General features: G+C 47.5%; 1 protein-coding gene across 3 annotated transcripts in view; it reads left to right on the top strand.

The window, feature by feature from the left end:
• The first annotated feature begins 7,277 nt into the window (after nt 1-7,277).
• The window catches only part of XIRP1 (xin actin binding repeat containing 1), a 34,278-nt gene continuing 14,132 nt past the window's right edge, over nt 7,278-27,423 (top strand). Inside the window, exons 1-5 of one of the 3 annotated variants that reach the window (XM_075082253.1) lie at nt 7,278-7,368; nt 8,747-8,886; nt 10,169-10,223; nt 11,362-11,772; nt 13,101-13,182. In XM_075082253.1, the coding sequence (XP_074938354.1) occupies nt 8,759-8,886; nt 10,169-10,223; nt 11,362-11,772; nt 13,101-13,182 (676 nt within the window). In that variant the 5' untranslated portion in view covers nt 7,278-7,368; nt 8,747-8,758. Of the gene's footprint in view, nt 7,369-8,746; nt 8,887-10,168; nt 10,224-11,361; nt 11,773-13,100; nt 13,183-19,618; nt 19,769-27,423 lie in introns of those variants that run through there. The other 2 variants (XM_075082254.1, XM_075082255.1) reach the window with 2 other exon arrangements.

The raw sequence follows: 27,423 nt of genomic DNA, 5'->3' as shown, positions 1-27,423 counted from the left end.
ACCCCAGCCAGCTGGAAAGAGGCTGAAGATGGAGCAGGGCTGTCTGGGCTGGGCCCTGGGGAGATGCCCCGTCGCCCTCCGACACCACTGGGTCCTCATGCAGCCATTATGCTCCAGATATGCTCAGGGCCAGACCCCCAGCTGAAAGCAACGGAGTGACACACATTTTCCACCACCGAGAATGTGAGACGAGCAGAGCCAGGCTTGCCGCTTGCATACAGCGTGGGTTTTGGCAGCGGTGTACTGATGCAGGACTTGAGCTGCTTCTTGGCCCTTTGCCTACTCTGCTGAGCCCAAAGCAGGGAGCATCTTCCCCTCACCCAGATTTGCGCTTGCTCATGTCCCCAGGACAGATCTTAACAGATTTCCCACACATCTGCTGCAAGGCTCGTGGTCAAGGCTGGCAGGCAGCAGCACCATTCAGCCAGCCGCCCCTGAGCTGCCGCTCTGCAGTCGTCCCTTTCCTCCAGGTCAGCACTTTCAGGTAAGGAGTTTGCAGTGCCAAGAGCCTTTAGTGCAGGCATGGAGAAAAACCACCCTATTGGTCACCAAACCTTTGCACATCTTCCAAACAACCCAAAACCACACTGCAAAGTGTGCACAAGGGTACATTTGTCAGGGAGGAGAGGGCAGAGATGATATGGGGCTGCTGTTGCCTGTCCCCTTCCTTTAGCATCAATCATAGCAGTGTGTATTCTCCAGCTCATTAAAAAAAATGGGGAAAGCAGAAGCTTTTGCCCTGTATTATGGCTGCATCCAGCTCTGATGTATGCCCACAGAGTACAACAGCACAGAATACGCACACTGTGTAGTTTCCACACACACGCATAGCCCCACGGTGTCTTAGAGGCAGCCAGGAAATATTTCCTTCTCACAAGAAATGTGTTTTGGCTGGTTTTAATTTTCAGAGCTCCCCAGAGGGGAAAAAAGATACTTTTCAATGAGAAACTGAAGCCTGAACAATCTGCGGTTTCGCATGTTGCTGGGGAGGGTGGAAGAAACATCCACCTCCGAACACTTCCATAAAACAATCTCAGACAATCACCCCCTTTCGCAGGGAAAAGCCTGCGAACAAAAAACATGATCAGCCTGAAGGGACATTGTAGTCCTGTATGGTCAGAATGAGATGGTTTGTTCAGTAAGGATTGAAAAGACAGTCCTTTCTTGAGAAAAAGCTGTGCATGGGGCAAGCAGAGTGCTGAGGGCGAGGAGAGTCACACAGCTTTTAGTTGCATGGGCTTATTCATATTCAGAAATTAAAGGTACCTCTAGTTCTCCCTCCCTCCCTCCCTCCCTTCCGTCCTCCCTCTTTCTTTCTTTCTCTCTTTCTTTCTTTCTTTCTTTCTTTCTTTCTTTCTTTCTTTCTTTCTTTCTTTCTTTCTTTCTTTCTTTCTTTCTTTCTTTCTTTCTTTCTTTCTTTCTTTCTTTCTTTCTTTCTTTCTTTCTTTCTTTCTTTCTTTCTTTCTTTCTTTCTTTCTTTCTTTCTTTCTTTCTTTCTTTCTTTCTTTCTTTCTTTCTTTCTTTCTCTTTCCTTCTTTCTCTCTCTCTTTCTTTCTTTCTTTCCTTCTTTCCTTCTTTCTTTCCTTCTTTCTTTCTCTTCCTTTCCACCTTTCATCCCACTCCAGCACTCACTTTTCACTGCCACATAAATAGGTAGTTTCCTTTCTCCAATACATAAGTGAAATGAAAAGTTAGGGAACATGGCTTGTACCCATAGATAGGCATGGGAAGAATCAGGGGAATTTTGGGGACAGTCATTTGCCTTCTAGAGCAGCTCAGAAAAGCCTGGGGCATTGCTCCACAGGCATGGCTGCCACAGTGGCACAGTGCCACAGTGTCCCTCCCCAGCATCAGCATGGGGGCCCCGTGGTGCAGCTGATCACATCACTGGGTCCACGACGGACAAATTCAGATCTGATTCCCCCCGATGGAGAAAGCCATGGGGATGGGCACAGAATCCACCTGGGAACAGGACAAAGCAGGTTTTAAGCAGCAGCATTTTGGGGAAATGAGTCATGTCCTAAAGTGGGGAGCTCCCACCCCTGTGGTTAAGATGCCCCACAAAAAGCTGTGAGCATTGAGAGGAGCCCATCGAGGTGCAGCATCTGGCCCTGGTGGAGATGATTTCAGGATGTTTCATGCAGAGGGAGGTGCTGTGGTGCGTCATGGGGAGGCTGTTCTCGGGCATTGTGTAAAGACCACTCTGCTCACTGAGGAAACAGGCTGTGTCTGAGTGTAACCCCAAAACAACAAACAGCCTTGCCTCTCTCCCTCAGCTTCGTCCCCTGTATGTCACAAGACAGTCACGTCCAGGCAGCAGTTTTTCCTATTCACAAACCCCATCAGGTCCTACAGGCTAAGTCAGTGCTAGTCTTAAAATCAGACCATAAAACTCTAAACAAAGGCCTTCTCTCCTTTCGAGCATGTTGGACCTAGTGTTTTATTTTCTTAGAGTCCAGGGTGAACTTCATCTTCGTGTATCACATAGTGGTGGATGAGCTTATCGATGGCAACACTGACATCCTGAGGGCCACATCTTAACTCCACTGAAGTCCAAGATTTGCTGCATTTCATGTCAAGGTCTCTGAGAAAGCTGAGGTGAAGCAGGAGCTAGAGTTGGTCTCAGACGTCCCCACACCTTGAACCCTACAACCTTGGCCATCTCTGCAGCTCAGTCTCCACCTGAACTTGGGATGGTGAAGTCTGAAAAACTTCAATATCTGGATCTTTTTCTTTCCTAAAGGAAGTCAGAGAGGCCATACTACTTACTGAAATGGAAATTACTGAATATCCTGCCAGGATATTTCCAGCCATCACAAAACCCAACCATAGAGAGGTCTCCCAAGAAAAGCCAGTCTCCCAAGCTTTCTACCCTGAATGAAGAAATCAGAAAAAAGACTTGGCAATCTGCAGCAGCGAGCATTCAAAGGGTGTGCATTCACGAAGGCTCTTGCAGCAGTTTTCCCACGCTTGCCCCCACAGATCACGCATTTGTCTTTCAGCATGCTGGGGTGAAACCGGAGCCCTGCAGTCCTGTGGGGCATGGGCAGCCTGGGGCTAAGGCACACGTGAGCTCCCTCCCCAGCACGTGCCAATGTCGTGGAAGCTCATTAAAATGGACTGAGTGATGCGCCAGCTGTAAATGCAAAGACAGGTCTTTTCAAGTAAGTCCCATTAGTTCCACATGTGCGTTTGATAGATAATTTTTTGGTTACTTAACATGAAGCCAATAATTATGGAAATGACTGTAAGGATCCAGATACTCTCCGCAAGAAAGACAGAGAGTGGAGAGAAAGCAATACCAGAGACTTTGCAGGGATTTTTCCTCCCCTAATGCAGCCATCCTTAGTAAACTGCTAGTGCAGAGCCCTACCCAGCAGACCAAAGGAAAGAAATAGTCTCTGCCAGCACAGTTCCTTCAGCTACAGGATCAAACACTTACTATGCAGCCACATACACAACCTTGTTCCCCTAAACAGCACCCCTTACCCCTAAAACACAGCTCCCTTTACCCCCAAAAATGGAGAGCACATGCAGGGGATAGTGCAAAATCTGGCTCTGCTTGTAGACAGTTTGCTGTAAATTCCCTGACAGGGGATCATATCTGGAGGAGACACACATCACAACCAGTATTTTTCAGAAATTCTTTTGTGCATCAATCTGTTTATAACAACTAGCAGATCTCTGTTCACACCCAAATTGATTTATTCCCTACTGTGCTTGCTCGCACCCTGCACCATCCCACCATCCCCGCACACACCCATCTGATAAGCAGGGCACAAACGTGCATGCAGTGAAGCAACACAGGCAGGGCACATGGGGAAAAAGAGGAATTGTGCACGTTTTTAGTGGGAATACAGCTATCAAAACAACATTATACAACTGCAAAAAAAAGAAGAAAAAAAAAATAATAGAGGTGGTTATGTAAACCACTGTCCCTGTCTGGTCAGCACAAATCTCATGTAGGCTTAGGTCAGTCCATTTGACACAGCTAGAAATAATTGTCTGTGTTAACCATTAGTAGTTCCCAGTTCAAAGTTCCCCGCTAGGCACCTCTGTGCCCTGCCTGTACTCCTTCTGCCCACTTCACATGGCCACCTGCCTGCTGCCTGCTACCCCAGCGAGGTGCAGGCAGCATTGCCCACCCCTGCCCATGTCTGCTGGAGAGCTCAGCGCCTCGGCAGGGGATGCGACACCAGCCTGGACGCCCTGCCCTGCCCCAGCTGGCCAAACCAAGCGCCCTCCGTGTCCCCACAGGGTGTCTGACTATAGCAAAAGAAAACAAAACGCAGACCACCTTGTTCCTAGCGTGGTGGTCAGGAGATGTCCTGGGCAGGCAATAAAGCCTTGTAGTGCCTGAAACAAAACTCCAGCCCTTACCCTGGAGAAGGCCTGTGTTGCAGTCACAGGACAAGGAAGGGCGGATGGCTATAACAGGTAGAGATGTGACCCTACAGAGGAAGGTGCCAGTGGCATCACTTTGTTGCCAGGATCATGAAGGCAGCTGGGGGACTCATTTTCTGCAGGCAAATCCCCATTGCTTGAGGCAAAAGCGTGTGACTTGGCCATTTATCACAATGAGGAGAGAAAGTGAAGCCTGGCTTCTTAAAACCTCTCAGATATCTTATTTCACAGGGCGAGACCCTATGGACTGCCCTTGGGATGGAGGCACACATAAGGAACATGGTTGTTTCCACCTTTCTGTGAGAAACAGAGGAAGTATTTGTGGCTGACTGCTCTTTCTAGCTTGGCATACTAGGCCACCACATTTTATTTAGAGTTAAGGATATCCAGAAAGGCCCTTCCAGGAGCACAGTCAGTGCTGAGCTGTTTGCTCCCCTTGGAGAGGAGAAGCAGAGCAGCCAAAAGAAAATCTGTGTCCCAAACAGGTCAAGGTTGACTTTCCAGGGTGACTGGAAAAAGAGTTTGGGGGCACAGGGGAACATGAACAGAAGGATCCTCACAGCACCTCTTTACCCTCTCTCTTCCACCTGGGGAAACCGCTGAAGCTCAGAAATTGTGTCCCATCAAAGCTCCCAGTTTCTACAAGAAACCTCTTCTGACTTCTCACAAGGCAAGCAGCAAACCCCAAGAGTCTTCAAGAGTAATGATTTCCCTTCCTTATTTTTGGGGACTGGTACATTCAGTCCCTCCATCCTCTAACTAGTCCCTCACTGGTAGCTGGAGGCAAGTCGACCTGATTCAGGCACTTTTCTACAGAAACCTGTGGAGCTACTTACAGCAGCATGAAAATAACGCAAAGAGAGGAGAAGCAGGGAATAGGACTTGGGGGATCTTGTCCTGGAAAGCAGGGGCTAAAGGGGGGCAAAAGGGGCAGCTCAGCAGTGTGCAGGTGTGCATAGCTCTAATGCAGAAGACGTTGCTCTCTCTCTGGACTGGGACCCACCTTTTCTTCTCAGCTCACAGAACCTGCTCAGCAGGAACAATTCATTCTCATCTTCCCGCAGGCGCTTGCCAACAGAGCAAACCCAGTGCACCGCTAACTGCGAAGACTAAAATCACTGTGAGCTGAGCAACGCCCCCAGCAGAGACAGTGGCTGAAGCCAGCTTAAGGCACTGTAATCCTGGTAAAAACAGTTTTGAAACACACTTTATCTAGTCAGTGTGCCTTGGAGCGGTGCAGAAAATTGTGTCCATGCAGCCTTTTTTGTGGAGAGAGGAACAGGATAGCAGTAGTCCCCAAAATAATTCACCGATCTTTTAGCAGCCTCTATTACTCACTATTGCATGGACTGCAATGTTCATTGTTTCATTCTGTCAGCCAAATCCATCTCCTCTAAATTAAATAACTAACAAGGAGGCATCCCAGCTTCAGAGTCTTGTTTTGCCGATGCAACTAAAATCCTTCTAGCCTCCATCAGACTTGTCTTTTGACAGCCCAGCGGCTACTAAAGTCACTGGTATTTTCCCATTACAGTGCAGGTCATCCTACAAATTCCTCCAAGAAGTGAATCTTGTTCAGTGGGAAACATCCAGCAGGTCAGGGAGACCCTAGGAGCACAGAAGTCTGGCACAAATCTGAGTATGTACAAAGCCGGGGCTGTGCTCTAGGCTGGTCCTTAGGCACTGCTGCAATGAATGTGACTGACAACATGGGAAGAGTCTACCATATGAAATCAGGCTCACTGATTCCACAGGATAGAGAACTAAAATCATTAATGTTTCTCAGTTGTTTTTAGGTACTGGAATAAAAGCTTGATAACAAGATTTTTTTTCCATAGGAGTTGAATCAGAACTTATGGAGAAGTGCAAGTTATTATTTCATAAAGTAATGACAGAAAAAGCCAGTTTGTTTATCTGGATTTCTGCTTTCCCCTATCTCACTCACTCCTTCTGTCAAAGGTTTCTTGCTTAGCTTAGGCATTTCTGGGTAAATGATTTTCCAGCAATTGATGTCAAATGCAGCCTTTCTTGTTCATTATAAACCAACACACTGTTATCTGCTCTTATTCGTGCACTGGCTTTGCTGCTTGGTCAACTTTCCTGTGTGCACAGAATAGATCCCCAGAAAGAACTTCATAGAAACCCAGTTATTTTTAGGTGCAAAAAGCAGCTCTGTTTGTGGTTATGATGATTTTTGAGAGGGCTAAGAAGTTACCTTTGCCAAACTCTAACTTTAATCAGACTTAGATGTTGCTTAAATTGGATCCCATCAGGCAGTCCTGCCCTTTCTTGCCTCTAACGGTGAAGTATTTAAATTTATTTCATCTGGACCCTGCCTCCCTCAAGGCCTGGCCCACCTTTCATTTTTGCTGGGAGGAGCAGTGTATTCTTTATTGCTGTTAGCACCCCAGGGAGATGCTGTCTCCTGCAGCTCATGCAAAACCTCCCCAGTGAAGCCACAGGCACTGGGGACCACAGGCTGAGCTGAAAAAACTCACTGGCTTGGAAGATGAATATATGACCCGTGCCAAAAGCATCCATTTAAAAATGCCCATGCAGAGGAGTTCATTTCTGCTCCACCTGGGACAAGGTGGGGAGATGGATTCCAGAAGATTTCCACCTAAATCAGAATCTAGCTTTGGATCTAGATGGCTATTGGTGCCCCAGCTGGGATCTGAATTTACCCGGTGCTTTTATGGGGAAGAATGAGACCTCAATAATTGGTGACAGGCTGACAGGATCAGGGAGGAGGCTTCGTCTCTTCTGCTCTTCAGTGCCAGCTCTCCAATTCACACCATCCCCATTCCCACATCAGCTTTTAATATTTAATTGCAGCTATGCCAAGGGACTTTGCCTCCTGTCTTGTAAAGAAGGGGGAGAGGAAGGAGTCAGAAGCGTGGTACTGAAGAGCCCCAAGGAGACTATCAAATGGCAGATCTCGGGTGGAGGAAAGCACTCTAGCATGTAAGTGATTTTACACAAAAACCCTCCCAGATCACAGAAGATGGAATGAATTAATATCAGAAAAATCCTGTAAACCCTTAGCAACTGGGAGATGCTGTGCTGATTGTGGGAACTGTTCAGGGTGGGCTAAGAGTATTTCCATCGACTGCCTGTACTGTATTTAAGGAAAAGGGGGGATATAAATGGAAAATGAGGGAAGGCTTCCCTCCTAACAGGCTCTTTCTGCCACAAAGTAAATCCCTCTAGGGCTCTTCACCTGGAATTGTTTAATGTTAGACACCACTGCAAAAATTAGAAATAATCCTGGACTGTGAGAGGTGGGAGCCTGTGATCTAACAAATCTGTCTCTTCTCTAACACCATGGGAAGTGACCTGAAAAAATAACAGAAAAGGACATTTCTAAAGCAATTGGTGATAAATAGACCTCCCTCCCTCTGGTCTTGATTTCTGATGTATTAAAGGTATGAGAGGGGAGGCAGAGATTCATAAACTGCTGAAAGACACCTCTGTCTCCAGGAAAATCTGCCCCTTGAGTGCATCTGGAAGTGGACACCCAAACACGGGTGGACAATGCCTCTGGGCACAGCCCAGCACTCAGGCCAGTGCAACAGAAATCACTTATGAAATGTATTTTGCAAGCAACATGGCTTTTAAAAACAAGTATTCTCAAAATCTAAACACAAGTATCTAATAAACCCATAGTTCGAACGTCTGTGTCAGTAATTAAAGAGCAATTACATAGAACTTGTATGTCCCTAGAGCTCTGTCTAAATTCAGAAAATGAACCCCAGATGACCTAATGTACTTCCAAGTGTCAGATCAGCCATTGCAAATCCAATGCCTGAGACTTCTGTTGCACATTTCTGAAGCCTGGAAAACAAGAATATTTTTGGCAGAAGAGGCCAAGAGGTGCTTAATTCTCCAGTTACTGCCTGAATTCAGAGCTGGTTCAGGTCTATGCAGCATTGGAAACATAAAGAAAAAATGTAACCTATAATGCATATACAAAATTTTCATCAAATAATTTTTAAATTATTTAAAGCTAATTCTTCTTCGGGTTCTTTGCCTCTCCCTGTCACAGAGAATAACCAGGTGATCTAAGAGAAAGAGAAAAGTGATAGGCAGGGGTGGAAAAGACCCATTCCCTACATTATGAGTAATCTAATTTAAATTGTGTCCTTTAACCCTATTTTATTTTTTCAAAAGTGTATCTGTGAGATGAGGTTTGCAGATGTATCAGTGAGGACAGCGTTTCTTCCACAGCCTTCTACTGGTGCACTGATCCCAGGAATGGAGACGGATGCACTAACTGTTGGCCTCTTTTTCCTGGATCTTCACATCCAGCGCCATAACCTTTGCTCTCTTGTTCCAATGCCAGCAGACAGAGAACATGGAAAAAGCTGGGAAGCTGAGGCCAGCTCAGTCCTTTCCTTTTCTGTGCCATTCTCCAAGGAGCAGCCCAGAGCACAGAGCAGTTGTTCTGAGAAAATCTGTGTCTGTCTCTGAACTGGTTGCCAGGTGGGTGGTAAATCCCCTTAATAAGTTTACCTTAGACCTGGGGGGTTCCAGGGTGGACTCTCCCTCTCCCATCTCCATAATAAACAAAACTCACTCAGATAAGGTCTTTCCCAAGCACAGCATCCCAGTGTGTCAGGTTTTGAGCTAGAGGCAAGTATTTTTCTGCCGTAAGTGCTCTTAGCCATTATATATTACCAATGTGTTATTTAGTCTTGGAAGCGAAGTCCTGATTTAAAAGCCAGATCCACTTGACAAACTTCCCCAAAAACAATGGCACAGAGGAATTTTTCCCTCAACCTCAATGACTGGAGTGTTCCCATATGGATAATTAAAGCCTTTAATCTTGATAGTCTCTAAGGTGCCATGAGAGAAACCAGCAAATGCTGGAGAGATGAGTTGATGGGGAGACAAGAGGGGTATGGGCATCTCATCCCCTCCCAGTTTCTCTCAACTGGTTCTAACCAAAATGCTCCAGGGAGAGTCACATTTCCAACTGAGCCCTGTAAGGGCTAATTTCTTTTCTGGTTACAATCCATAACTGAGATCAGACCACAACGCTGCCAAGAGTGAGACAAATAAGATTAGCAGCAGAACCCAAAGTACCTCTCCTTCAATGTAAAAGTGACAGAGCAGCTGTCAAGATTGTCGCTTGAACTTCCCCTTGGGACAGTTTAGTTCTGAATATCTCAAACTTAGTCAGCTTTCATTGTAAATAGTCATCTATCTGACAGGGTCTTTGGAGAAAGCTGAAAGTGCACTCCCCACAGCAAGGAAGAGAAGGAAGGTGGTTTCTTCTGCAAAGATCTCACTCATCACTGGTGTTATGTTAGGTCAGGTAATGACTTGATAAATCTCTTTATATTAGGTTAAAGCTGAATAAATAAACGATATGTTGACCTTCTGGAAAGCCTGACTTCAGCTGGAAACCACATATCATCAAAGTGCAATAATACACTGCTTTCAGCCAATATAGTCCCCTGCCCAGCACATCTTCCACCAGCAGGGAGAGAGGGTGCTCCAGGGTCACATCTGCACGGAGCCTGGGAGGACCGGGCTCGCACTGGGTCTAGTAGCACTGCACGGAATTAATCCATTAGACCTAAAACCACTCCTCTTTGGGATTTTTCACCTCTCTCTCACTCTTCAAAATGGCTTTTGAAGTATATTAAGTTTGATATTTTCCAGAGGGTATGGGAAGGCGGAAAGACCTGCCTCTATACAGAAAAACACAGTCAGGCAGGCTAAAAAGAGATTAAGGTGCCATCTCCTGTCTTCTCTGCAGGTATCAAAACATCTTGGACTGTGAAAGCAGCATGTCAAAGCAAGAACATCCCAAGGTGAGAGCCAAAGGCTCAGACTAGGTGGAACAGAGCATGTCCTAACAACATAATGCTCCAGTTCTTGGCAATTCAAGACAAAATAAAAACCTAGCATTTTTTGCAATATCTGGTGCTGTTCTGAAGACATCTCAGGGCAGGTCAGATCCAGGGCAGGCTTTGGGGTTACTCTGCGTGTCTCAAATGACCCTAAGCAGCTACCAAAGAAGGCATGTGCTTAGTCTCATTTCTGTCATTCTACGCTAGGATGCAGAAATCACTTTCTTGGAGCTTTTGACTGTAATGGGACTTAGACATCAAGTTCACAAATAGATTTTTCTCACAACTACATTTAGGTGACTACATTTCAGCATCTTAAACTGAATTCTCCCCTAACTAGAAGCAGTGACTACTAGTCTCACATCATGGCAAAGGTGCACCACCCACCTACCAGTGTACCTTAAATCATATTTTGATTGCAAAATCATGGGCATGAGTTGTAGTTCTCTGCTCCGTATTTGCATATTTTGTCCTTCTTTGTGATAAGGGCTTCTTACAAACTGGAATAACAATGACAAAATCGTACCCTGGAAGCCAGGTACCCTGCACCTCATCCAATTTCCCTGCTGAAGACAGGGTTGATTCCCACTGACTGGAGAAAGATGAATTGTACCTCATTAATAAAAGGCAGAATCTGAAAATTTTTATTTCTAGTCCAGGTTTTTAAGATGAAACTGGAGGTTTCCTATGAAATGATAGAGAGGGGGATTTCCTGACTGTTTAGAAACAGTTTGCTAGAGGACAAGGATGGAGATGGGAATAAGGAAATGATCCAAGAGGGAAGACAACCAGTGGTCATATTTTTTCTACTCCAAGGATTCCTTGCATGTTCATGGACAAATCAGGAGGTTTTGCTGGAAATAGGCAAGACAGAAACTTGTCCCACACTTCAAAAAGGGCTAGAATATGTTTAGATTGTGTCCCTGATATTTGCGGGAGAGAGCATAGAGCAGACAGTGATGGGACACTCTTTCATCCCAAAAAGTTAGGTCAACAGATGTGATGCTTGGAGTAAAAGAGCAGGAAATCAAAATTTCAGAAGATTTATTATTGAAGTTAGATATGAGCTTATTTTGATGTTTGTTTTGGGTTTTTTTAGCTCATGGAGAGAAGATTCGTATCACAGACTAACATCAGTCCAATAAGTAAAAAACATGCCTTATCTCAAAGCCATCCCAGTGATAAGTGCTCAAGCAAGTCCATGGAGAGTCTTCCCATCCCTAACAACAGTGCCCCAACAAGGAATCTCAAAGGACTCCTGACCAGCTTGGACACTCCTAAAGCCACTCCACAGTGTATGAGCTTACATTTTGCTCCGCTCAAGACACCGTCTCCCAGTGGCATTTTGAGGAAGAGGGAGGCTGATGCCAGAATGATGACAACAATCCAACCACTGAGCATGGAGGCCAAACCCCATAAAGACCTATCCTTCCCTTCCTCTCTTCAGAGCATCCAGAGGAAGGCACAATGGAGTCCTGCCACCATCAAATGGAAGGAGTCTCCTGCAAAGGTTAGTAGGTGCTCTTCATCAAAAGCTCCTGGAAATTTATTTTCTTTGGGTGTCCAGAGTCATCCTTATAAGTGGTTGGGCTTCGTGGTGGTGCTGCATCATCCACTGATGCCAATCCCTGGACATGAGGGCTGCCCTGTGTAAGCTTAACCTTCCATGGTTAGGGAAGGAGGAGCAAGATTGCAGGGGAATTATGTGGTAACATCAGAGCTACCATCAGGATAGAGCTTGCTCTGAGATGTGGTGAAGGTGAGCAAAAGAGCCTGCTGCAGAAAACCCCTTGGCACATCACCTCCCGATGGCATGAAGGCCACCTCTCTTTCTGTATTATGAAAAGGTGGCAGACACAAACACACACCGAGTCTTCCTTGGGCCAGGCTGTGCAATGTCACAGCATCCAGTGGAAAAGGGTTGCCTTGTGCTGTGGCAAGTGAAAGAAAGACCTGACTCTGCTATTAAACACTAAAGCACCAAATGAGCTGGAAATGGAAGTTAGTGCCAGTTCATGCAAGCAGCTGATGATACCTGGAGTCAGACAACAACAACAACCAAAGACAAATTCAGAATATCATCTGTGCCTTAAACTTGCTTTTAGCCCTGTTGCTCTCTTCTCAGACCAGACACCCAACATTTTCTCTGTGGTCTCATATAGTTAATCTATAATCCTATCCAGCTCTGGGTGATTTAATGTTGTCAGGGCCACAGGTCATATGTTCCCTAAACTATTCCTTGCTATCATACTTTTCATGAAGGGAAAGGAGTTGGTAGGAATGGACAGCCTAGATTGGAGAGGGACATATATCAAGGAAACAAGAGAGTCCCATGAAGTCAATATCACCTGGAATATTAATTAGGGATGAGATGCTGTCTGAAATGGTCATGTACATCTCACCACTGTACAATATAACCCCAATGATTACTGGTCCACAAGGGGACTGGTCCCTTCACTGCGTACAGCAAAGGGCAACACCAATCATTATGGGGTTTGAGACATGGAAATCATTGTGGGAGCAAGTAAAGGAAATGGATGGATAAACCCAACGCAGAAATGGTTGCCTCAAAAATGAGGATGGGCAGAGAAAAGACCATCTAGGTCTGGAAATAGAGAGGCGCCTAAGATGCTGTGAAGTACTGACCTTGGAGAGAACAGAGCAAAGCCAAGCCTGGGTCAGGTCTACAGGAAAAAGTCCAAACCACACAGTGTATGGAGGCAATGTCAGGGCTACCTTCGCCTCTGGTGCAGTCGCCTTCCCCACACTGGGGTGTTGTGCTGTCCCTCCCCTGTATTTTGGGAATTTACCTGTTTCCCTGCTGTTGTTCCCACACAGGAAGGGAAGCTGCTCCGCGACAGGCAGATGATCATCTCCTCGGAGCCGGATACAGCCAATGACTCAGCCACAGGCAGAAGCTGTGAGTTGGATTTATTTTGGTTACCAGTCATCACTGCTACTCTACTGCCAGCTTTGCAGTTGCAACTGGGAAGGGTCTACTTGATCCTTGTGCAAAGTTTTATTTCCCATGTAATCCTGTAGCAGAGGCTGACCAGGCAATTCTGGCTGGGAATGGTGTGGGCACCGCCAGGACTGGCCATGTGGGACTGTTGCCAAGGATAGGGAATGCAGAGAGCAGACGACCCCACGACTCCAGCCATACCCCTTCCAGCCCTGATGGGTCTCATTGCATGGAGCTGGCAAATCCCAATACAGCTGGGATCTGGGCCAGTGATGAGTCCTCAGAGCCACGCTGACTCTCCCTATACTGTTATCCCAGGAATTAAAAATAGCTGGTACTAAATACCAGGAGAGAAGTATGTTTGGGATGAGTAATATCTCCCTGAACCTCAGCTTTGAGGATAGGAAAAGGGAGAGGTTCCTTTGTACCTAACTAAGGACTCTTGGCTGGGCTCCTCTTTGGATTTGGCAGCAGTGGTGTATCAGACACAGTCATCCTTGGCTTAAGATAGGACATGTAAGTGATCCCTAATGCTATGATATCATTGGGACTAAAGCAGGTCAGGAATATTTCAAGTCAGGAGACATCTGTGAATAGTGAGAGATCCAAGCTGAAGCTTTACATGGGAAAAGGTTGAATTTTTCTCACTGTCAAGGAAGGTTTTATAGATTTGGGACAGAAAGAAACAACTTTCAAACAATCCAATAGTGAGTGGATTTAGGACTGGGAAGGTCATTCTGCCTGATTTGGGCCTGGATCAGGAATCCAGGGACCCCATATTCCATCTCTCTAGGGTTTGGTCTCTTTCTTTTCTATTTCTTCCTTTTCTTTCACACAAGAAAAAAAAATCACACGCTGCCTGAATTTGAGACACTGTATTTAATTACCCAACTGCATGGGAAAAGAAGTCTCTTACATGAGCACACAGTCAAATGGAGGAGATGAAGTTTCCACAGCGTTGCTGGGATTATTTTTTTTTTAATATCAATGCACATGAAGTCACCATTCTATCTTGCTAAGCACAATCACAGTATTAGCCGCAGTGTGCCTTTTACAGAGTGAAGAACACTTTTTCCTCTGGCTGGTGTATGATGAATCATGATCTATCTTAGAGCCTTACACTACTCTCCAGCCCCTGACTCAAAGGCCTTGCAATAGCAAAGATTTCTTGTCGCCTCCAGCACCGGTTTCTTTCGTAGGGCTAGGATTTGTGTGGTGTGGAGTCCTTCTAGGGAGGCAATTGCAGCCAGGAGGCTGGGAATATGAAAGTTACCTCTGATGTATGTGCTGGATTTGCTGACAGACAGGAGTTGTAATGTTTCTTTAAAAAGTCCAGGAACCAGTTGTCCAATATATCTCTTCTGGGACAAGACATGTCCAGGAGAATATCTGTGCTGTGTTTGGTTGTTCTCATGGAGTGAGAGAGACATGAGCATTCCACATGCCCCAGCAGTGACTGGGGCAGGTCTTCCACAGGAGCCTCCTTCACCATCACCCAGGGACTGCCCCACAGACCTTTCCCGGGACGGAGGAGGGGACACCCAGCCAACGCAGTGACCTGGGATGGGGAAGGCAGAGCATCAAGTGGTTTGAAGCCACACAGTGTTGTAAGGTTAAGTACAGAGCACAGTTCTCAGGTCTGGGATTCTGTGATACGGGGGCAGCATTCAAGACGGCTCTGCCTAATGGCATTTGGCTTATCAGCAATCATGTCCATGCAACAGTTCAGAGCTGAATAACTACACATGAGATCAAAGCACTGGTTGCTGTACCTACTTCCAGACATGAAATAGTCACCTCTGAGCCACTGCTGGACTCCTGAGCGTTGCTCAAAGGGGAAGGCTGGTATACCCCTTAGAAAAACCCATTCCCAGGCAGCTAAACCAGCTGGGCTACATCCCCAGACATGCTGACAATATCAGATGATCTGGAGGAAGCTGCCACCAAAGATGTCACCAAGTCACTAATTAAAGAGGTCCAAGTGGCTATAGTTAGCAGTAATGAGATTAAACTGAGCAGTGGAATATTTACACGATAGAACAAAATACTTCCTAGGAAGGAAGATGGCAAATCAAGGAACCACTTTTCCCAAAGGAAAATGGTTGAAAGCTTGAGTCCTTTAATATTAAAGAGGAGAAGACATCAGCTAATTTGCTGCAGGTAGAGTCTCCTGAGTACTCTGGGTTTAAAAATTAACAACTTCTAGATGAATTTTGGCAATGAGAGAAAGAAAAATCATGGCCAAGAAAGAGAAAAAAGGGGCACGCATGTGGGCATGCCGTTCCCCCAGCTCACACACATACATACGCTTGTGCATGTATGTATTAATATAGCTCCATTATTCAGTGCTTTCAGCTGAAGGGCACATAAGGATGTTACCTCAGTGCAGAGCAAAGATGAAACAGGAGCCTGACGTGACTGCAAATTACAGAGCATCCAGACAGCCTCCAAAGTGTATTTAATTCCCTCCCCCCCCTTCTCCTTTCTATTCTGTATTCATTTCGACCTCTATCCATGGGGAATTTCCAAAGCAAGGAGAGGAGGCAAAGGAGAGGGCAAAGAATAGTGGGCTGCCCCATCCTGCATGCAGGGAGACCCAGGTTTGGTAGCAATTCTTGCTTGGCAGGGGATGTTTTTTTCTCCTCCTTGCTGTTGTACAAGCACCTTCTTCTGCAAGGGGTGCGGTGCCATCTAGTGACAATGAAACTGTCCCACTTCAGTCCAAAAATCGGTCTCCACAAGGATGCTGCTGCACATCAGCTGCCAGACGCCGTGTCTCAGCCCCAGTGGTGGAAGGAGGCTGTTGCCCTCTATCTCTCCAAGACCTGGGGACTTGCAGCCAGCATCCCCCCTTCTGCAGAATGCCGTTCAGCAGATGGGTTTGGGAAAACTTCATTAGTGAACTGATCTGAAAGGAAAGATCTGAAAGGAGGGGGGAAAATGCTGATTTAAGATAAAAGGCTGTGCTTGTGCTAGAGACAGCTCTCAGTTCAAGGCAGCTCTGGCACTTCCACTGATAGAGGCTCCTGCAGTCAAAATAACCCTTAAAACCCGTTTGACTTTCAGCAGTTGCTTTTCATGAGCTTGACAAGAAGCAGTTGAATGTCAGGACTCTTGTAAGTATTCAATCTGTCCTACTCTAAGCATTTTGTGCCTCTGTGACTCAGCCAGGAGGGAAACTTGGGTTGTTTACGCACGAGATCCATCTGCCCCCCTGACTAGAGCACCCCACATCACAGAAAGAAGGGGCAGAAGCAGATGCCATCCACCCCTTTTCACCTCTCCCAGCCCCTATGACAGCTATTTGAGGAGGCTGGGATTGCAGGCACCTTTTTGGGGGGCTGCCATGGGAGTATGCAGCAGTTCCCAGGCAGTCATGGAGGGCAGGGGAGCGATCAGCCTCTGCTCACAGCTGGCCAAGGCTTGCCAGCAGCTGGGCTGGCAGCAGCGATAAAAACAGACGGGCTAGTCCTGTCTAGTTGGTTTTTCCTGCAAGCCCTAGTCTGTGCCCTCACTTGATCTAACCTAAAGAGCTTTTTCCCTGCTGAGCCCCTGCTGCCCTCTTCTCTCAGCTCCCAGCAAGAGCCACCCCCTCTCAGTTGAGGGCTCAGGGCTGCCCTCTGCTCCAGACACCCATGTCCCAGGCCGCTGATCTCCCCCTATTACACTCTCAATACCTCTCAGAAAGGTCCAGCACCACATTAATTATATTTTTTTTCATTTCCTGTTTTCTAATTAGTTGCTATCTTCCAGACAGAAAGAGAAAACCCTTCCCCAGGAGCTGTGCAGAGAAAACTGTCAGGTAGCTCAGGTCTTGCAGGCTTGCAGGAGAGTGCTTGCAGGGGCAGTTTGCAGGGTCACTGATGGGAGGAAATGCATGGAAGTCACAAGCTGTAGAAGACCAGGTCCTCCACCTAGGGATGATCAGACAGACAGCAGGAGAATGAACAGCCAGACATGCATGCACACAGACTACCACCCCTGTACACATATGCCGTGTGTTGCAGCTAGACAGACAGAGAGGCAAATATATATTGCAGATGAAGAGAGCGCCGCGTAAATATATGCATGCACCCTGCGTGTTCCCGCTGGTCACATGCACACCACAAGGACACACACGCACACCGTCGTGAGCTGCTGACTGAGCCGATATGCTTTGCCCTTCACCTCTTGCCTTTAAGTCCCTCCACCCATATGGAATAAATAAGACACCTCTGTCCCCAACCTGCCACTGGGGACATAGTGCAAAATGTCTGTTTACTGACACCCCTGCCACCCAGTTCATGCTACCTGAGTAGGTGAGTGTTTGCTGACACTCCCTGCCGTCCCTAGCCCTCTGACTCACAGCCTCGCTGATCAGCAAACACCTGCCCACCACCCTCCTAACGACATCCCTCGCTTTCCTGCTCCACATCACAGGGTACGCTCAGCAGGGGCCACTTCATTCTGCACCTCCTTGGCTGCTTAGTGCTGTCTGGCTCCCAGCCATCTGTCGCGACGTAAGGTCTCCTCCTCAGCACGCAGCAGTGAGAAAGTGGCTGTATTTCCTCCCATACCCAAGATGGTTACATTTCAGCCCATTCTAATCTAGCTCTTTTCTCTGATCCTCATTTATTGAAGGAAGCAACAAAGAAAATGGAGACCACTTCAGAGGGAGAGGTAATGGTCATCTTAGGCACCAGGTTTAACACAGACAACAGGGGACTGGTAACTCGTAGCCTTGCAGGTTGTTTAAAGAAACTGGGCTATGGTAGGCAGGAGCTGGACCCTTCCAGGAGCCTCAGTGAAAACAGGTGGTCACCTGGAGTGGGATGAGATGTGATGTGATGTTATGTGATGATGCCACGTTGGTGAGGAACCCTCATCACATGCTGACCTGCAGCCTGGTTGATGTGTAGCATCCTCTCCAGGGACTGATACCTGCAGACCTATAGAGGAAAGAGAGGGGCAGCACCCCCTCCAAACATCCCTATAAAACTCCAGCAAAGCTGTTCAGGAGGAGGGAACCAGAAAACTTAAGCAACTCAAACCGGAAAATCATCAGTGGCTTGTTGCTTGGCCCTCTGGAGAAAAGGTCCTTTAGGGTCTAGGATCACACTTCATCTACTCAGCACAATGCTGCTGAGGTCTTTACGTGACCAATGAGCCTGGCAGAAATGGAGATGTCCCTGCGCTACAGGCTGTACAAACACGCCACAGAAAAAAAGCTAAGACAGCTCTGTGCTGGTAGGTAAAACAGGTACCATTTTTGCCTCAAGACTGTCCGGTCCAACACAGCTCACAACCGTGCATATCTCTGCCCCATCGCTGCACTCCCATGTTGGCATTGGGTGCTACGGGCCATGGGCATGGCCTGGGAGTGTACAAGCAGAGTGGAACTGAGCATGGGTCTCTTGTGGTTCTTGCTCTGTGTTCTGTGATCCAAAGCACCTCTGGGTGTGAGTTTTATCTCAGGTGATGGTCACTTCTGGTACCGGCATAGCCAACCCACATCTTTCATTGCCACATGGTGATTTACTCAAGCCTATTCTCTCTAAAGCTGACAGAAAAAGTAAACCAAAGAGAGAGCAGCTGGACCTGATTCAAACATTACTGGGTTCCTCAACGATATCACTATCCCAGCCTGGTAAAGGTGGACTATTAAAAGAAACCCCAGAGCCATTGGTTATGTCTGTATTTGTAAATCAGCATGGCCAGGCCAGGGTCCCCAGCTCTGGCACACAGTTGTGCCTACCTCTAATGTGCTAAAAATAGCACCCATTGGCCAGCTGAGCTTTGAGGGCATCAAGAGCCCTCCAGGGCTGAGTGCTTTATCGTTATCCCTCCTCAAACACCACCCTGAGCACCTCCTGCAGCACTGCATTGCTAACGGAGGGACTGAAAGGATGGGGGTGGTTCCCAGCTGACCATAAAGCAGATAGTTTGATCGTCCTTCTTGGCATATATGCTTCCGCTCACTTTTCCAAAATATTATTTTTCTTCATTGGTTTTAAAATATTGGAACTGATGAGGAAATAGAGAACCAGAAAATGTAGCTAATACCTGTCACCTTCCCAGTTTTTCCCTTAAAACTTTGGCTGTGGAGCCTGGCCATGCAGATCGCAACATGAGGACGTGACAGTGAGTCAAGGAAATGCCTCCACCCCACTGCACCACTGCCTGGAAGCATCCCCTGTCCCGTACCGGATTATACCAGGGGTATTTTGAATGAATAAGTTCTGAAAATAATCCAGGCCCCCAGACTTTCCCAGCCTCCACGTAACATTGCTAAAACTCATGATTGACTCAGCCTGGTGGAAGAGCAATTTCACTCTTCCCTAAAAATAGAGCAAGTAGTTCATCCTCTCAACATAGCCCAGCGCTTGGCGATAAAACCAGCTGCCAGAGACCACTGGGAGGCAGTGAACAGGACTGAGGGTGTGGGGAGTGGAGCAGGGCTCCTCATAGGATACACTAAGTGCTGCCCGGCCGTGAGTTTCACACAGATTTTCTACTGAGGCTGTCTACAGCGTGACACAGCTGTTGGGACCAGTGAGACCTCCCTGTAAGTAATTTTGGGGTAGGGAGGGGTGAAGTGTTGCATGAATACGAACCTCAGACTGATGCTAAAAACAGGGCAAATGAGGATGCTCAGTGCCTCGTGCTATGAAAGCAGTGGTTGCAACTCATCGAAAGCCATGGATTCTATTTTGTTGGCCCAAGGTCTAGTAAATCCCACCTTCTGCTGCAGAAGGTGCTGCCTCTCTGTTCCATCAATGGTGGCCTTGGTCTGGTTCAGCACTGTTGTCTAGGGTACTTGGGCATGTTCAAGACAGAAACAGAGCATTGTACATGTGTGGTTTTCCCCTGTCCTGAAATAATCAAGTTCCTAGCTTTCAGGCTTAAATTTATGGGTCCAGCTGTCAGCGTCTACTCTGTCCCACCAAAATGCTGTTATTTACCATGACTTTGGCCACTGTAACCAGAAACTGGGGATTTGGGTGAGCCAGGTGGATGCTGGAGGTGGAGGGGACAGCTTCCAGATCAAAACCGTGTTCAGGACTGGTAGGAAGTAGGCAGCAAAATGTGGACTGTTCAGAGAGAAATGAGCTTTTCTTCATCTTACATCCCTAGGGAACAGGAGGCAGAGTAGAATTAGTTAGGGAGGGAATTGCTTTCCGCCCTTCTCTTCCAGTCTCCAGGAAGGGTTTGAGAAATATGTTTGTGAACCTGAGCCAAATAAAGGGCTTCAGGAGCCTGTTGGGTTAGCAGCATTGATCTGGCCATACCACTCATATTTGTGCTCATGTACAGAAAGTAACTCCAAAAACCTGAGCAACTCTGTAAGACAAAGCAGAAACCTACCCCTTTGTATGTGCGTGTGTGTGTCTCATAACTGATTATCCATCTGCTGAAGCCTCTTAACTCTAAGGTCTGTGTTGTGGCCAACAGAGGAGAGCCAAGAACCCAGGTCCAGGTCTCAGTGCTGCCCTTCAGTCACTGTGTGAAGAGCCTGACCCCAACAGCCTGAGCTGAAAGTGGTATTTTTCTGCTCGTGCTTGTGGCAGTGATTAACATTTCCTTCTGGGATGCACGGCCTGCTGATTGATGTGGAATAACAGAAATTCTTCAATTTCCCCAGATCCCTCCGGGTCTCCAGTTTTCACCCAAATCTCTCCGGAAAATATCTGAAGTAGTTTTAGGTTTTTATTAGAGAACAGGGATTTGGGAAAAGAGAGGTGGAGCTGGTGCCTCAGGTACAGATACCACTTGATGAGAAGAGGCAAAATATGAAAACCCATGTTCTTGTCCAGGCAAAGTGGTAGATAATCCACTAGCAGCAAATAAGGGATCCAGCATTGGTGGAGATTCATAGGGACGCCCTACAAAGGGTGTTTTCAGCCCTTGAATAGATGCAGTATTTTGCAGGATACAAAAGCCTCCTTTTGGGGAAAACCAGGTGGCGATGCCCTAACCCTCATGCTAAGAGGATGGAAATCCTTCTTTGGCATCAGCAAAGAACCCCAAGTCTTGGTTTGAACATGGTAGCAAGAATCTGTGCATTAAGTACCATACAACTTGGTATTTTATGTATTTAAATCCACTCATTTCTCTCCTCCCCCTTATCCTCATTGGCAATTTGCCTCATTCAGAAATAAATGGAAATGCCAGGGAAACTCAATAGCTACAACTGAATTGGGGTTTTCTCTTTAAAGGATACTGCTAAAAATTTTTTTGGCTATGGCTGTTTCTTCCAAAACAGTATTAAGCTTTCTTGGCTGTCAGTGATAGAGAGCTGACAGCAGCATGGAAACACCATGATAAGAATAGAAGGCAAAGGCAGGGTCTCAGCGGCTCCTCAGAGCTGCGTGGTATCCATGCAATGCCCCCACATAAACACCGTGGCATGGCAAAGAAATGCTTTAAGATGCACGCCGCAGCCCTGATCCCGGCTGCGCTCTGCACCCCAGGTGGGATGTGCAGCCGGTGATGCTCGCAGGGGTCATGCCTGCATAGACATTCCCAAGGTATCTCTTCGCGGTGATTAGACAAGGCTTCCCTTAAAAGGTCTGGTATTTGCGGCATGCCAAGAAGCCCTCTCCCCGGGGCAGAGGTTATTCCAGTGGGTAGCTCAGTGTTGCTTTCCCTGGAGAAGGGGATTTTAGGGGGAGGGAACCCACTATCACAAATGTCATCCAGCATTGTAGCCTACAAGGGCTGAGATGCTGCTCTGCGGGAGCAGGTAGAGCACGCAGAGGGCATGGAGGGGTCCCTGGCAGAGGGGTTAGGGATAAAAGTAGGCCTGCTGCCAGCCAGCATTCAGGAATAGGTGAAATAGATAAAGAGGGAAATAAAAAGAGTCCTATTGGCAGCAGGGGTGTTTATCACCGTTTCAGTGAAAAACTCCTGTATAAATAACACGTTACTCCAGAGTGACTGGAGGGTTCAAGAATGGTGTGTGATACACGATCCTCGACATATCAGAGGGCGGTGCTGGATACCGAGATCCGAGCGATGCACAGCCTGGGGCAGCAATGTATTAAACCTCCGCTTGGCTTTTATTAACCCTTTGCAAATAACAGAGGAACACAGAGAATAACGCAGTGCTGAGCAGGTAGTCAGGGCTGCATCCACCTTGTCTAGACATTTAATATCCCAGAAGCAGGGGAGCCAACCTGGGTGATGTGTAAGTCCCTCTCTAAGGAAAGACAGCCCCACAGCAGTTGGCCCACTCGGGAAGGCCACATCCCCAACCAGCAATGCTGTTCGCAGCTGTCCCTCAGCAGGGCTTCTTGGCATTTTTTGGTACCAGGAATAGTGTCTTTCACATTCCTAGATTTTTGCAAAGCCCAGAAATAGCCCTGAGCTGCCTTGGGGCAGATACTCAGCTCTGCCCGAGGCTAAATTTTCCTGACTCTTCTCAGGAGCTGTTTAAATTACCTGGGGGTTGTGATATTGTTCCTGCGAAGGAAAGTCCAGCTGACACCGAGGAGACAAAAACACTTGCAGAAGTGATTAAAGATCATGAATCTTCAGTTTAGAGGTGCTGGAAATTGTAGAGAGATCTGATTTTGAAATTCAAGTGCTGGAAACAAGACTCTCTTCAGTAGCTGTGTTTTCCTTCACCCCCTCTGATTTGCAAATGCAGCTTCAAGCATGTGCAAAATGTTAATTGTTTGACTATAATTTAGTAGACACTTCTTAAAGCATGAAATGATGTTTTAAATCTCATTTCCTTTCCAGCACAGCTGCTCTTTAGTTATGTATTTTTATTTTCTTTATTTGTTTAGCACCTTCCTCTGGTTCTGATACTTTTCAGCCCATTTCCCAGAATCCATGTATTAGCTCTATGTGCCAGAGCTGTTCAAGTGATTGCAGCATAAGGCTTGCAGACAGTACAAAATCTTCTTAAACCCTTTCAAACGACAATGATTTACATTTTTTGATGTGCATTAGTCATTACATTTATGTTCTATACCAGAGATGTTCCCCACCCCCAAGTCAGGGAGCTATTGTACTTCATGCTGTACAAACTTATTTGAAAGCCGAAGGTCTACTCATGAAAGTTTGGAATCAGAAAAAAGGTATTGTGAATTTGTCCCATTTTTGTTAGTTATCTAACTGTAACCAGTGGTATTCTTACATCTGAGTTGGTTAGGTGAGCATACGAACATATCGGTTCTCACTTTTAAAGGGCGATTCCCAGCCTACGTAATTATAACAAAGAGGTAACTTGGACCAAAACAGTAAAAAAAACCCCAGACAACTTCTTTTTAAAAAAATACATGTTTACAATTGCCACTGTCTCACATAACTGGCCAATCCATGGCAGAAAGAAAAATCTTGAATTTCAAATCCTCGCTGTCCTTTGTAGAACTGAAAATGAGAGAAAACACTGCAGTTTGCAAACAGAGCAAAGAGTGATCCAGGAGTCAGGAGGGAGTACCCATGAGGATAACCAGAATGCTTCAGAGCATCGCAGGTCCTCACACTTTACTGGAGGCTGCCTAAAATCCCGTCAGTGCTCCCTGCTGCAACCTTTTCCCATCCCAACCTTTTTTCCCCCTTCCTTCGGAAAAAGAAGCACATCACATTTTAATATGCACTAAAGCCTCAAGAGTGGCTCATGAGGCCAGTGAGAAATAGCTAGTGATGTTCTCCCTTCCCCAACCCCCCCACCCTCCCAGACCACCCTTCCCTGCACACCCATTGCTGCAGCATCCCATGACCACTCACCCTTTCAGCAGCCTCCAAACTGGGGCAGCGCGGCAGCCTGCCCCTCTTCCCACGCCACCTTCGGCATGTGTCTCCTCCAGCAGAGCTTCCCCATAGACCAGGGCTGCTGGCACAGGGGTTGGGGCCAGAGATTTAAACCTTTCCCCGCTGACAAAGCACCGCCAATGGGCTGCCAGGCTGCTGGATTAAGCGGCAGCACTGTTTCCCAGCCGGCCTTTATGGGTGCTTACCCATCCGATCAAATTCCCCCAGCCCAGCCATGGAGCGGTGCCGGTATTTAGAAGTTCCTTTTGTCAGGGGACAGATTCTCTGGCGGGCAAAGCTGGGAGGAGGGTGGTGTAGGTGTGATTCAGCACACGCAGCTCTGACATCTAGGGATAGAGACACTTCGAAACGGGGCCCCCATCTGCAGGGATGAGATTCCAGCTTCAGGAGGGGGACAGTGAGTTACTGAGGTTTCACCGACATGCATGCCGGGGCCAGGCGGGTGGGAATGGGGGCACTTGTCCAGCCAGACAGCCTAAGTCAGGGGTCCCAAATGGTAATGACTATTGGACTGGGAGTAACCCACGGCCCATCCCAGGCAGGGAGGATTAGCAGGAATGGCCCCAAATTCCCAGGAAACAGCCAGCCCAGAGCACCACAAACCCAGGAGCATCTCCGTGTTGGGTCACTTCTAATCCCCTTGGAAAACAGTCTCCCTTTCACAGTCGGAAGAAATAGTTGTCTTCCTATCATGATCTCCCTGATGCTAAGAAGCTCCAGGACATGGGCCCCTTTGCTTCCACTGGCCTTTGAGTATTGGGGTTTGGGTCCTGCACCGTGGGGTGCACTGAATGCCTCACAGCACACAAGCCATGGCAGACCCAAGGGGTGAGACCAAAAGATGTCCATGGCATAGGACATGCCAGGTCCAGCAGCTGTCATGGCAAACCCGGTGTTGGTCAGCAGAGGAGCAATGTCGGGCAGGTGCTGAGCAGGTGACGGAGGATGCCAGATTCGTCTGGCTGGGACGGGATGCTCTCTGGAGCACCGCTCCCTTCAGCAAGTGATGGAGAGGACAGGACCCTGGCGTGACTTGCACCACTGGGCTATCCCTTTCCCTCCAGCTCGTGCAAGCCCCATGTCAGTCTCAGGCCCCGTTACACAACCCTCAGTTCACGGACTGCCATGGGGCGCACACAGCGACACAAAGGGCTTTGTTTAGCAGCTGTGTTTGCTCAGGGAGCTGATTTTGGGAGCAAAGCCGATGACATGTGGTTGGCCAGGCCACCCGGGAGACTGGTGCTGAGCTTGCAGCTTCCTTTTTTAATAGGTGACTCAGGCACTCGGTAGCTCACTGGGGTTGGTGGTGGGAGCCGGGCTGCAAAGGAGTGCCAGCAGCAGTGGTGGTGGACACCAGCAGGTGGGTAGCATTGTTTCTTTATAGGATGAAGCTGTTTAAATAGAAAGCAGAGCAAGCCAGAGCAGTCATGTTACTGGCGAGGTGGGGTTTTCTCAGGGGAAGGAAGGGGATAGTGTTTTTGTTAGTGATTTGTTTTTAACTTCTTGGGAGTTGGCTGTCAGATATAAGACAATCATGGTTCAAGAGACCTGTAATATTATCTTCAGCAGGAGACAGAGCAGTTGAGTGATTTATGGGCAATAGCTGAAGAGGAAGTGAATGAATTTTTAGATTAGTATTTAAGAGCTTTTTCCCCCCTGTTGCCTTGCCTTTCCCCTTCTTCTGCCCTGCGCCTAGAAAGATCAGTGAGTGCAAATGAATATGAGGAATGATTTTCCTCCACTGCAAGTTTCCAGGTCCCACAGCCCTCCCTGCTTGCCAGGGGCATGGCTGATGGGGCAGTGAGGCTGTAAACTGAGCCTGAATAGCATATACATGGGGCAAGGGAAGAGCTAAAGAAATCCTGACAGCTGCTCTCTATGGACAGTCCTAACATTGCAGCCCCTCACATGAAATGTGCAGATTCATCTGGCGCCAGACGCTGGCACGAAGGACATTTTGCCGACAAACCCCAGCGGGGAGGAGCATTCCCCATATCCTACACTTCGACAGCATTGCCGTCAGCCACGGTGCCAGCCACTGGGTGGGACAGGAGGAGGGGGTCCTCAGGAGCTCTTTTCTTCTATTTTAGCTCACAGGGGTTGCTTTAATGCTTGAAGTATCAGGTTTAAAATCCCTGGGGGTGCAGTCAGTGCTAGTCAATCAGTGCCGTCCAGGATGCATCACTCAGCGCTGGAACGGATGCCAAACATGCCAGCGGAGCCCTTTTGCTCAGCAAGGCAGAAACACGGAGCCTGGCATAGGTCTTGAACTGGACTTCTATGCCCTCCATCTCATACAAAACAAATAGCGCCCTAAACTCAGTCTGCAAAACATCCTTTGGCTTTGCTTTAACGTCCCCAGCTGGGAAGTTCCCCCCTCGCTCCCCGGGGAAGCTGTGCAGCAGCACCTTGCTCACATCTCTTGAGTCGTCTTAGGTGCCTCTTGGACATCGTTAGCCACGCACACGTGACAGCTCGGCTTTCTCGTTAGCAGAATGAACTGTTGTTCTTTCGCTCTTATCTATAATTAGCAATTTAGAGGGTGGCAGCAGCCTGTTTCGTCAGGCAGAGCAGCTTGGAGCGACCAGACTTTCCGCAAGCGCAGAGCCAGCCGCCCGCCCGGCGGGTTTGAGCAGCCCCTATCTAAGGCAGACAGTTTTGTGAGAAGCGATAAGCAGAGGGCTGTGCACAGCCTGTGCACTGCAAAAATGTGAAAAGGGAAAAGGAAAAAAAAAAGAAAGACAGTGATAAGGGGAAGGCTTCAACGAAAGCCTTGTATCTAATTATATCCGTCATTAAAACAGAAGCCCTGTGGCCTTTCATCCATCCAAGCTAGCGGATGAAGGACTAGGCAGCACTGAGGCTGTGCTATTTTCCACTGCATGGCCTGGAAATCTTCCTTCAGCTGCATTATTTATTCTTGGCTGGAGGGGCACATTGCTCTTCTTTGTGCAGCATCTCGACCCACGGGCCCGTGGGCCAATACAAATTATATCAGCTCAGCGGTAATACCCATAGCCTGGCGTGGGAGGAGACCATTAAACGTTACCAGCCCAGCTCTAGGATATAGGGTTGCTTTTGCTAAGCACTTAGCACCGAAACAGTTAAGTACAGCAATACTTGTGTCAGCCTAGGGTCCCTGCCTTGCCGTGAAGTGCTCCCATTTCCTAGAGGTAGATTTTAAGAGAGTTTTTTCAGCATGGCCATGCCCTTGCCGAGGGCTTGTGTTCATTTCCCCAACCAGAAAGGCTGCAAATCTGTACTTGGTTTCCTTTCTGTTTTAGCTAGCAAAGCTGACTCTCCCCAGCTCTCCCCGTTGCTCTTACTGGGAGGCTTAGCCGAACCTCATTATCTTGTAAGGAAGAAAGCTTCTCTTTTCCAGACTGATTGGACCCCTTTTGCCTTTCCAGTAATTCAGCAATGTAGGAGAAAAGAAAG

The sequence above is a fragment of the Phalacrocorax aristotelis genome, chromosome 2 (assembly GCF_949628215.1).
Source record: "Phalacrocorax aristotelis chromosome 2, bGulAri2.1, whole genome shotgun sequence".
Taxonomy (NCBI): Eukaryota; Metazoa; Chordata; class Aves; order Suliformes; family Phalacrocoracidae; genus Phalacrocorax; species Phalacrocorax aristotelis.
This window is presented reverse-complemented; position numbering and strand designations above follow the sequence as displayed.